Source organism: Diabrotica virgifera, chromosome 6, assembly GCF_917563875.1.
Source record: "Diabrotica virgifera virgifera chromosome 6, PGI_DIABVI_V3a".
Taxonomy (NCBI): domain Eukaryota; kingdom Metazoa; phylum Arthropoda; class Insecta; order Coleoptera; family Chrysomelidae; genus Diabrotica; species Diabrotica virgifera.
Genome location: NC_065448.1, coordinates 248,858,551 through 248,871,213, shown reverse-complemented (window position 1 = coordinate 248,871,213; position 12,663 = coordinate 248,858,551). Strand labels below are relative to the sequence as shown.

The window sequence follows — 12,663 nt, the reverse complement described above, 5'->3', positions numbered from 1 at the left end:
GGTAAGCAAGGTTATTCCTCTCCAATTTTTGCACAATGTGAGGTTGCCCTTTTTTGTAGAATATAAGAATTGTTTACCTGTTCTATATGTGTATCTGTCATCAAAGATATTATAATGTATTTTATATTTATTATAATTATCTATAATATCTAAAGAAGGCACTACCAAAAGAGACATCGAAAACAGAACGCAGCAGGGCAAAGAAGCGGTAAACATTCTAAGCTCTCTACTATGGTCTAGTCTAAAGATATAAGACAAAAAACTAAATTGACAATCTATCGTACTTGGTAGAGCCTATTATGACTTATGGGGCAGAAGTTTCGCAGATCACGAAAAAAGATAGAAAATGGATAGAAGTGGTAGAAATGGAAATCTAAGGAGAGCGTGTGGTATATCCAAAAAAAAGAATGTGTGTACTTTGTACGCACGTAAGAAGTTATACTTCTATTATATGATTTCAACGAAATAAATTACTTTCAACAGGTTATTTGTATTTAAAGATTAAACTAATTTTTACTTACTACTTTCCAAAAATTTTTATTAAAACAATAGTAAAAATAAAAAAAAGTTAGATAACACACGGATTTGAACCAGGGACCTCTCGATCTCCGGTCGAACCCTCTACCACTGAGCTATACTCCCTTTGCTTTGACAGGTTACAAGATTTCTCATACATACTGACAAATTTAATAGACCAAGTGAAGTATAAAAATACTTTAAAATTTAAAGTAAATATACTTACTATTATTATAAAATATTTTATTCCCGAGGGAGACAAATCCAAAAACACAAAAATTATAAATAATAATTCATTTACTAAAAACACTAATATATTCTTTTAATTACTTATTTGTGCTGATACATACATAATTTGAAAGATTAGCAACGAACTACATACTGTCTGTCTGCGCATGCGCCAGGGAATTATAAAATTTTACCCTCGATCGTAATGAAGTATAACTTCAAAAACACATCAGGAATGAAGATATTAGAAGAGGACAAATACTGTATATTCCAGTGTAGATAGAACTGAAACAAGACAACTAGTGTGGTATGGTCACGTGAAACTAATGAATGAAGATAGATGGCCAAAGAAAGCTTTAAATTACATACCACAACAAAGAAGAAAAAGGGAAAGGCCTTCAGTTGCCTAGGTAGAAAATGTATGTCACATTATGAGAGCCATCAAATAAAACGAATGGATGGACAGAAAAAGATGGCGGTCGAAATGCGAGAAGCGGCAGATGCTATAGGAACCTCGCTTATAGATAGATATATATTATAATTATTTATTATTAGATTTGTTTTTTTTATTATTTAATGCTTTTTTTTTTGTTTTTTAGGTGGAACCTTCGTTCTGAAAATTTTCACCATGTTTGAGGAAAGTACGCTCAACTTACTATTCCTTTTAAACTGTTCCTTTGATAAAGTAGCACTATTTAAACCCTGTACATCAAAAAGTGGAAACTCTGAAGTATACGTGATCTGTACCAAATATAAAGGATTTAGCGTTATTCATCATTTGTGGACAGGTTTATGGAATGCTTATGAAGATATAGAAATATTTAATTCAAACTCTATGTTCTTCCTAACTCAACTACCTGAGAGTTTTCTAGCCGAAATACATAAGTGCTCAGATTTTTTTATGAAAAAACAAGCAGATACTATATTGGATAATATTTATCATTTTGATCGAAGGAGTCAGGATAATATTTTTATTACAAAGTCATTTGTAGCTCAAGTTTATTTGGCTAGACACGAGATCAAACCAATACCAGAAAGTTCCAAGATAGTACCAAATATATGTGTGTCTGAGCTATGGAGAGTCCATTCAACTAAGAACTCAAGGCACTTTTTTAATACGAATTTACAAAACGTTATACATAATAGAAAAATTTCAAATAGTTTGGATATTGTTATTGGTAAAGAGATACAAACTGTATATAATTCCAAATTTACTGACAACGACAATCTAAGGAAGATTCAAACGCTGTGTACAAATAATGAAAATACATCCGATTTTTATCAATATGTTTTGAAGGTGCTCCAAAAAAGTAACACTATTATAAACGTTAAAGAATTTGATGTTACTGTATTCTCAAAATTCCAAAAAGAATTATTTCTTAAAATAGCTTCCATTATAGAGGTCGATAAGAATTTAATACTAATTAATATTCCCTTTGTAACGCATTTTCTTGTAGGATTACTCTATTTATTAATATTTTTTTACGATAAAGTTTACATGGGGAAAGGTGTAGTATATCTATATCAACCGAAATCTAGTGTGTTCAAAAGTATACAAAGTATTTTTAACAGTATTACAGAAAAGTACAAACTTGCAACTGAATCAAATGGCAGGTTTGAGCAGGATATTGTCCATATTGTTTCGCCGAGTGTATTTGAAACTGGGTCTTTTATTGAGACAATCTGGAATTATAATAAGTATTTATTTTGCGAGGATAAATGTTTTACCAGTCCTTATACATATCACTTGCAATGAGTATATAGTTCGTATACGAAAAATGGGAGTATGAATCTTTGATAAAATGTTTTTGTATTTGGTATGAAAAGGGTATAGTCGAATAAGTAAAGCATTTACTTAGTTAAGCAATACAAGAAAGAAAATGTTACATTTAAATTAAAAATTTTTTTCATTAATAACGCAGTAACTTGTAACGAGGTCGTTGCATTGTTGCTCCAGGTAACTAAATCAGTCGAAGAAAAGAGTTCGCTTTTTAAGACATTTTTATTTGGAATCAAAACATACAAAAGATAAGATAATGAGCCTTAATTACTCGTTAATTTCGTTAATAAAATATATTTATAATCTACGCATCGAGCTTTTTCTTCGGGCCGATGTGACGATATTTTGTACATGAATGAATGATTTTGACGATCGCGTGAAATATGAATTACTTTTATTAATACGACATGAATGTATAAGGAAAGGGAAGAAAGGGAATCTCGCTCAGCTCGCCAGATGAAAAGACATATTAGGGATATACGATCACCGCTCATATAAGTATAGGTAAGACGAAAACTATCGGATTCGCTCAGCTCGCCAAAACGACAGCGGAAAATGGTCAGGAAATACTACCTACATAAACTCACCTCTTATACCTCGCTGTTGTTTATTATTCTTCGTTGTTTATTATTCTTCGATCAACGCTCCAAGAATAATAATCAACTAGGCTTTTCGATCCGACTTTTATATCGTCCAAGACGGTACAAAAACACGTTTTACTTATTTCATTGGCGTGCTATAGACGATAAAATTATATTATTGTCACAAACTTAGGAGTCTCTGTTAGATATAGGTGTCCCTGTTAAAATACTGTGAATATTCCTGTTTCTTTTAGTATACAAGAATTATAACAAGGCCAGTGCTACACTTTAACAGTATATTACTATCCTGGTGTTACCCAAGGTACTCATTTTATCGTTTTCTTTAAGTGCCGTCTCCTAATCGGAGGTTGGATATCATCATCACTATCTTTACTCTATCTACCGCTGCCCTATAGAACTGAATTTAACCAGTCCCTTAAATTCTTCAACCATGACACTCTTCCTATCCTCAGTCCTCTTCTTATCATTTCTTAGCATTTCATGTCGCTGTCCCCTCATTAAGTGTCTCACATATTGTAACTTTTTTATTTTTGTGTTTATTATTTCATATTCTTTGCCCATTTGTCGCAATACTTTCGTGTTAGTTTTCTTCTGTGTCCATGCTATTCTAAGCATCCTTCTGTAGTACCACATTTCAAATGACTTTGGCTTATTTAAGTGTTCTTACTTCAATATCCAGCTTTCAAACTTAATTGCTCTGACAGTATCACTCACCTGTGTGTACAATTTCTGAAATTAAATACCGGGTGTCCACTTATATTTTCCCTCATTTTAGTAAAAGTTTTGTCTGAATAGATTGAATTTTTTATATCGCTTTTAAATACGAAATAAAAAATGGCGGATTTTTGAAAAAAACTTTGTTGACTTTTTTTTAATGGAACACCCAGTATATTCTTTTGTAAATTGAAAGAAAGGTCATTCACCTATCTAGAGATATAAAGTTTTTCAAAATCGGTTGTCAAATCACTGAGTAATTAATTTTTAAAATGAGAGGTGCAACGTGGATATCACATACCTAAATAACATAACTAAGCAAGTTATGTGATTTCCTCATTGCATCTCTCATTTTAAAAATTAATTGCTCAGTCATTTGACAACCGTTTTTAAAAATTTTTATATCGCTTGATAGATAAATGACCGTTTTTTTCAAGTTTTTAGGTAAATGACCATTTTTTATATATCGCTTTTAAATAAAAAATGGCGGATTTTTGAAAAAAAAAACGTTGACTTTTTTTATTAAAACACCCAGTATATTTTTTTGTATCTTGAAAAAACGTCATTTACCTATCCAGCGATATAAAATTTTTTAAAATCGGTTGCCAAATGACTGAGCAATTAATTATTAAAATGAGAGATGTAATGTGGAAATCACATAACATAATATCATTTTGCTCAGTTATGTTATTTAGGTATGTGATATCCACGTTGCACCCCTCATTTTAAAAATTAATTACTCAGTGATTTGACAACTGATTTTGAAAAACTTTATATTACTCTGGGCTAATTAGCAAAATACAAGGAAAAGTTATTTACCAGCAATTTTATTGCTGAAATCGAATCTTATTATTGTATGTATTAATAATATAGGTATGCAAAGTCCGCAGATAGTGTGCTACTTTTTTTATAAACAAAATGGCGCCCGAAAATCGTGTTTTTGAAGATATTCTTCTTTAGCGGCGAATCGATTGAGGGTAAAATTTGATTGATCAGCGCGCATGCGCACACCGACAGTATGGTATTAGTCGTTATACGGGCTCTGAGTGGGTGTTGAAATTTTGAAATGATCTGTCAATAATTGTTCAATATGGAGGTTATCGGTAAACAAAAATATTGTATAATATTAGTTTTTATTGATGTGTGGACAGAAATAAAATCAAATTTATAATTATAGTGACTTTTTAAATAGTTTGGAAAGCCGCAGGTACGTAATTCTAAATGTTTCAGTTGGAAATACCTAATAGTTTCAATACCTATCTATTTGGAAAATGTAAACAAAATAATGTAGTTATTAGTAGGCAATGCTTTAATTTACATAATCTGATTACAAACAAACTTTCTACAAATCTTCATCTCATTTATCGTTTTCTTACTCTATATTTTGTTGTATTTTATTTCGACAAAAATCAAACTAATAATTTTATTAAATTCATATAAATTTATGGTGTAAACGTTTAGTTTGTGTATATTCCCACATGATGTATACGCGAATGTGGTGCAGTTTGAAATGCCGTCAACTTTCGTACGGCGCGGTAGACGTGAAGTGGGTTCAAGCTCCAAGCAAGTTATTATTTTTTTTATAGATTTTATGATTGTAAATATATTATTATATAATTTTTGAAGATATTCTTCTTTTTTGAAAGTGGTAGATAAGAAAGTTAGTTTTATTTTTAAATAAAATAAGTACAAATAACCCTTTAAGTATATTTACTTCGTTTAAATTACCTATTATATAATAGAAGAATATCTTCTTACGTGGGTACAAAGTACACACACACATTCTTTTTTCAATTTTTGCTCTATAATTCCAAAGATTTTAACTTTACACCAAAAAGACTCAAATAAAATTTCACCGCAATTAAATTCTGCATAGAGACGTGTTTTTCGCGATTCACTTAGACGAAAACTTTCCCCGGAAAAAGCGGGTTTTTCCAACAAAATCTTTAATTTTCAACTAAAATTTTAGATAAGTAATTGTTAATCAATAATTAAATAACTTGGTAATATAAAAGCCCTTTTCATATGTATTATAATTCCAGAAGCCGATGGAAATTGAATGAACAGTTTAGCAACAATTGATTTGTTAATTAAAAATTTACGGTCGCTATAATAACGACAATAATTATGGTGCATAAGAATAACTATGATTTTTTCATAAAAAGACACTATACCTATCTAATGTACTTTACATAATTGAATTTGGTATATTTAAGCGGCCTCAGGAATATTTTAAAATTATAAACAATTTTTTGGCTTATAAACAGATAGAATATCTCGGGAAATATTAAACTAAATTAAATTGTGAAATCGGTATTCGAAAAGAAGCGGCAGGACGCTTCTTTCAAAAGAAAACAGGTTTAATTATGACGAGTGGTTCCTGAGATACAACCGGTCAAAGTTGACCGGAATTTACGGTAAAGATATAAATAATAGGATCATAATTTTCAAACCATCACCTTTTTATTTTTGTTCTCTTTCTCCACACCAATTTTCATATCTTTAAAATACTCGTAACATATATTATTATAATAAAATCTATCGATAATACGTGTGAAAATTGCCAAAAACAGCAAAATTCCAATCAAAAATTAGGTTGGAGAAAATGTAACCCTCAAAGTTCAAAATCGGTATACGTTAAAAAATGCATTTTCTTGGCTTCCCATGGAGCAATTTCCTTCATTCTTTTTTTGTTCACAAGTAACTCGAGTAGAGCCATCTAACTAACGTATTATTAAATGTCAAACTTGCTTTTGTTTTGTTATAATAGATTAATTTATTTATAAGAACAGAAAACTACATATTTTTTTCAGTTGTAGGCTTTTTTTTTAGATAAACTTACTACAAGTGTACCTTTTAAAGTTAACAGCATAAATATTCTCATTTGAAAGCTGTATAATTATTTAAACAATTTTTATTTAAACAAATTAAAATTTTGTGTTATAATAAATAAATAAATTTATTATAACAAAACAAAAGCAAGTTTGACATTTAATAATGCGTTAGTTAGATGGCTCTACTCGAGTTACTTGGGAACAAAAAAAGAATGAAGGAAATTGCTCCATGGGAAGCCGAGAAAATTCATTTTTTAACGTATACTGATTTTGAACTTTGAGGGTTACATTTTCTCCAACCTAATTTTTGATTGGAATTTTGCTATTTTTGGCAATTTTCACACGTATTATCGATAGTTTTTATTATAATAATATATGTTATGAGTATTTTAAGGATATGAAAATTGGTGTGGAGAAAGAGGACAAAAATAAAAAGGTGATGGTTTGAAAATTATGATCCTATTGTTTATATCTTTGCCGTAAATTCCGGCCAAATTTGACCGGTTGTATCTCAGGAAGTACTCATCATAATTAAACGTTTTCTCTTTTAGAAGAAGCGTCCTACCGCTGTTTTTCGAATACCGTTTTTCCAATTTAATTTAGTTTAATATTTTCTATAGATATTCTATTTGTTTATAAGCCAAAAAATTCTATATAATTTTAAAATATTCCTGAGGCCGCTTAAATAGTCCAGTATCAATTTTGTAAAGTACATTAGATAGGTATAGTATCTTTTTATGAAAAAATCATAATTGTTCTTATGCATCATAATTATTGTCGTTATTATAGCGACGGTAAATTTTTAATTAACAATTCAATTGTTGCTAAACTGTTCATTCAATTTCCATTGACTTCTGGGATTATAATCTATACGAAAAAGGCTTTTACATTACCACGTTATTTAATTATTGATTAACAATTACTTATCTAAAAGTTTAGTTGAAAATTAAAGATTTTGTTGGAAAAACCCGCTTTTTCCGGAGAAAGTTTTCGTCGAAGTAAATCGAGAAAAACACGTCTCTATGCAGAATTTAATTGCGGTGAATTTTTATTTGAGTGTTTTTGGTGTAAAGTTAAAATCTTTGGAGTTATAGAGCAAAAATTGAAAAAAACACGATTTTCGGGCGCCATTTTGTTTATAAAAAAAGTAGCACACTATCTGCGGACTTTGCATACCTATATTATTAATATATACAATCATAAGATTCGATTCCAATAAGTTTTCCCAAAAATGGTCTATTCTCCGATAATCAGCCCAGACTATATCGCTGGATAGGTGAATGACCTTTCTTTCAATTTACAAAAAAATATACTGGGCGTTCCATTAAAAAAAGTCAACAACTTTTTTTTCAAAAATCTGCCATTTTTTTTTCGTATTTGAAAGCGATATAAAAAATTCAATCCATTCAGACAAAACTTTTACTAAAATAAAACATTTTAGCGAAAATCGCATATTTCTATCTTGAGCCGTTTAGAAGTTATAGGCAGTTAAAATGGGGGAAAATATAAGTGGACACCCGGTATATCCATAGATAAAAATATAGTATTATGTCCCCATCAGTTATATTTTAAAAAAATTACGTTATGATAGTTTTGCAAATGCGGTCAGTAAACAATACCTCATAAAAATATTAGAATTTATCTCATTTTTCTTAGTATTAAGTATACTATTGTTTGTTTATTGTACTTTTTATATTTAAAAATTTTAAATTTTAACGGTTGTTTCGTATTATAGATGAATAAACTTTGTATTGTAACATAACCTAATTATATACTTACTTAATCATGTTTATTAACTCCTCAATGTTTATTTACTACGAATTCTTCAATAAAGATATAAGAGTTTGTTTAATGTCTAATTTGACTCATCATGACTTGATCATATCAAAACTAAAGTAGATAATATGGTAGTAGAAGAAACCATCTAATGCAGCGATACACAATGGCGATACTCAACCTTTTTCTTTCCTGGGCAACATAGTAGCTATTACAGTGGAACCTCGATTATCCGTCAGGGTACCGGACCAAGGGTATGACGGATAATCGAAAAGACGGTTAACAGAACATTAACTGAATTATGGTGACACGCATATATTAACTGTAATTATTGTGATGTGCGTTTTTATTTTTGGCATACGATTCTAAAAATAGAACTCTAAAAGCACAGTATCATTTATCATTACCTATTTAAATTGAGATTTAATCCAGAGCCCTGATTTACATAAAAAAATGCTCAAACAAAATGAATTGATGACTAAATTTTTACTTATGTGGTCATAATAACTTATGTATGGACCCTGACGGTTAACAGAGGTGACGGTTAATAGAGAGACGGATAATCGTGGTTCCACTGTACAACAGCTTGCGGGCCGCAATCAAGATGAAGTAGTATAAATAGGGTGTATCATTGGGAAACCGAAATACTTGAATGGTAAATAAGGCGGTTCTAGACATAATAAATTTATTGCTACACCGACTTTATAAGCGACTTACAATAACTTACTTATAAGTTTTATTGATTTTGCCCATTTCTTTCTGGACCCATAACTTTAGAACTACCTTGTATATTTTTTTGATATTTGGTATACATAAATATGTCACATTTAGAACCCAAACCACCCAACTACTAATCACAAGAAAAATCCAGGTCCGGATTAAACAAAATTATAAATCCATTGTGACCTTGAAACAACATCCTGTATATTGAAATTTTCAAAACCCGTTTGCACATTTGAAAAGAGCTTTAATGGAGCTTCCATTTTTTGCTCCGACAATTCAATGACTTTAATTTTGAAATTTTTAAGTACTCGAACTTTCAAAACAAAAATTGCGATATCGTTTCAAAATTAATGTCATTAAATTGTCTGCGCAAAAAATTGAAGCGAGCAAATAAACTTAGTTTTTGTGCTCTTTTCAAATGTGTAGACGAATTTTGCAAATTTGAATATACAGGGTGTTGTTTCAAGGTCACAATTATTTTAATTTTTTTTTTGTTAATCCGGACCTGAATTTTTCTTGTGGTTAATAAATGGGTCGTTGCAATATAGTAAATAAGTATTGATTGTTTTTAAAATGAGTATTTGTTCATTAACTTTAATAATTTATTATTAGAAGTTAATAATACCTTGCTTTTTAATCAGAGTTCTTAAAAATTTCAATATAATTTAAAATTAAAGTCATTCAATTGTCTGCCTCACTCCCAAACACGCCTCAAACACATCGGCACACTATCAAATAATTTGAAAAAACACGTGAAATTTGACCAATAGTTTGATCACATGCCCCATTAGTTAGCCTTCGGGCCGCATAAAAAAGTGAGTACATATCACTGATCTAATGCATTAAAATAAAAAAACCGTATCCAAGAAAAAGGTAGGCTTAAAATTGGCCAAATTGTTAGAAATACATTGGTACTTATGTTAAACTCCATTTAGAAATTTGTTTGATAGCGGCTTCTGGATTTCTCCTTTCTATATGTCCCATCCATCTGTGCCTTGATAAATCTGACGATATCTCCTCCTTTCAGAAGTTCTCTTACTTCGTGGTTCATGAGTTTTCTAAATTCATTATTACCAAGTTTATTGTTAGTGGGCCTGCTATCCTCCGAATTATTTTCCTCTCTAGGATCCTCAATCTTTCTTGCTCTTTCTGCGTCAAACACATTACTTCAGCACCATATGTGAATACTGGTCTAATTGCTGCTTTGTAAATTTCCAGTTTAGTATTCTGAGTAAGCTTCTTATCCTTGAGGAAGTTATTATATTTCCAGTAGGTTCTGTTTCCTGCCTGGATTCTTACATTAATTTTTTACGTATCTCTCTCTTCAATCCAGACCCCCCAGAGGGAGTGTAGTGGTCGACGTGATGTCGTGTATTGTCCGTCTCCAAAGATCTCTGTCTCTGGTCATTTCTTTTAACTCATGCATGGGTCTTTTGCATATTCCCGTAATTTGATCGATCCATCTTGTTGGGGATCTTCCTCGTGATCTTCGGCCTTCCACATTTCCTTGTATAATGAGTCTTTCCATGTTTTCTGTGTTTGCTATCATAACATGTCCAAAATATTTTAATTGTTGGAGATGGACTTTACTGGAGAGTCGTTGGCTAACTCTTAGCTCTCTTAAAATTGAATTATGTGTTCTATGGTCGGTCCAAGGAATTCGTATCATTCGTCTCCAACAGAACATTTCAGTGGCGTCTATCTTTCTTCTTTCCGAATTTCCCAGGGTCCAGAATTCACATCCGTAGGTCAGTATTGGGAATATCAAGCAGTTGATCAACCTCATCTTTAACGCTCTTGAAATTTGACAGTCCTTCCATATTGTGGTCATTTTTGCTGTGGCGACTTTTGCTAGATCTGTGTTTGTATTAATGATCCCAGATATAAGTATGAGCTCACAACCTCAAACCGATCAATTATGGTTATGTGTGGATGATTGTTATGTAGTCTATCCACCATATCCTCTTTGATATGTTTAATTGCAGACCAAATATTTGACTTTCGTTTTCAACCAGTCGTATAAGATCAATCAGCTCTGCTTGACTATTTGCAAGAAGGGCTATGGCATCTGCAACACGTAGGTTGTTTATTTTATGACCATTTATTGAGACGCCTTTTTCCCATCCTTCAAGTGCTCTTCTCATAATATGCTCTCCATATATATTGAATAATTGTGGAGATAGTATACATCCCTGTCTGACACCCCGTCCTAGATGAAATTCGTTTGAAATTGTGTCAAGCACTTTAACTGATCCAGTAGTGTGTTCGTATAGTTCAGTTATAAGCGAAATAAGGTGTTGGGGTACGCCTACTTCTTTTAGTATTCGCCATAAGTGTCTCCACTTGACCCTGTCGAATGCCTTACGATAATCTATAAAGCATATGTACAGTAGAATATTGAATTCCCTAGATTTTTCGATTATCTGTCTTATATTCAACAGGTGTTCTCGAGTACCTCTACCTTTGGTACATCCAGTTTGCTCTTGTGGAATTTCTCTTTGAAGGAATGTTTTTAGTCTCTCATTGATTATGTGTAGCATTATTTTACTGGCATGTGATATAAGAGAAATATGTAGTTCTATAATTGTCGCATTTATGGAAGCTGCCTTTTTTATGAATTGTCGTTATTGTAGATTTTGTCCAGTCTTCAGGCCATTGTTTAGAATGCCATATTTGCTTAAAGAGTAGATGAAGTAATTTTACGTCAGTTTCTTCTGTGGCTTTGAGCATTTCTGCTGTTATCATATCTGGACCTGGTGTTTTATTATATTTGAGCTTAATGATCGCGAGTCTTACTTCATTTTCAAGTATATCAGGTTCTTCTTCTACCTCGTCAGAGATTTGGTTAACAGGTTCTTGGCGTTGATCATCTTTATATAGATCCCTGCAATACGATCTCCACGTCTCTGCTATATCTTCTCCGTTTGTTCTCAGAGTTCCAGTGTTGTCTTCAATGACCCAAGTTCTGGCTTTGAAGTGTCTTGTTAAGTAGCGTATTTTTCTAAATAGATCTCTCGGCTGATTATTCTGATCATGTCTTTCAATTTCTTTGCATATACTTTGATAGTACAGTTTTTTATCTGCCTTGCATCTTCGTTTTATTTCTTTATTGAGGTTTCCTAAACTAGCTTTTTCCCTTTCATTAAGCACACCACTTTGACAAAGATTTTTGCAGATGCAGTACATGTAAACAAAGATTTTAGTTGTTAAAGACGTTCAAAATTTATCTACTCGTTCCATAGAAATAGTATATTATTAAAATCACTTTTTCTCTTTTCTCGAATTAGTTTTTATTGTATAGTATATACATTATTGTAATCTCTGAATACCTACCAGTAGATAGTGAAAAAATAATCCTATTAATTAAATTAATGAGTAATTTACGCGATTATTACAAGTAACTGTTATCCAAAAATATTCAAAAACTAAACGAAATAGCTATATCTCTATGTTGCTGATAACGACATCGCTGTCAACTAATGTTTACATC

At 31.2% G+C, this 12,663-nt stretch overlaps 2 protein-coding genes across 20 annotated transcripts in view; both read left to right on the top strand.

Moving 5' to 3' along the window:
- The window catches only part of LOC126887495 (cap-specific mRNA (nucleoside-2'-O-)-methyltransferase 2), a 190,229-nt gene that overhangs the window by 5,999 nt on the left and 171,567 nt on the right, over window positions 1–12,663 (top strand). Inside the window, exon 4 of one of the 3 annotated variants that reach the window (XM_050655097.1) lies at window positions 1,344–5,835. The exons of 1 other annotated variant lie outside the window; for it this stretch is intronic. In XM_050655097.1, coding sequence (XP_050511054.1) covers window positions 1,344–2,500 — 1,157 coding nt within the window. In that variant the 3' untranslated portion in view covers window positions 2,501–5,835. Of the gene's footprint in view, window positions 1–1,343; window positions 5,836–12,663 lie in introns of those variants that run through there. One more of the 3 variants, XM_050655095.1, reaches the window with a different exon arrangement.
- Window positions 1–12,663, top strand: part of LOC114338881 (formin-J) — a 552,435-nt gene that overhangs the window by 392,356 nt on the left and 147,416 nt on the right. The window lies entirely within an intron of this gene.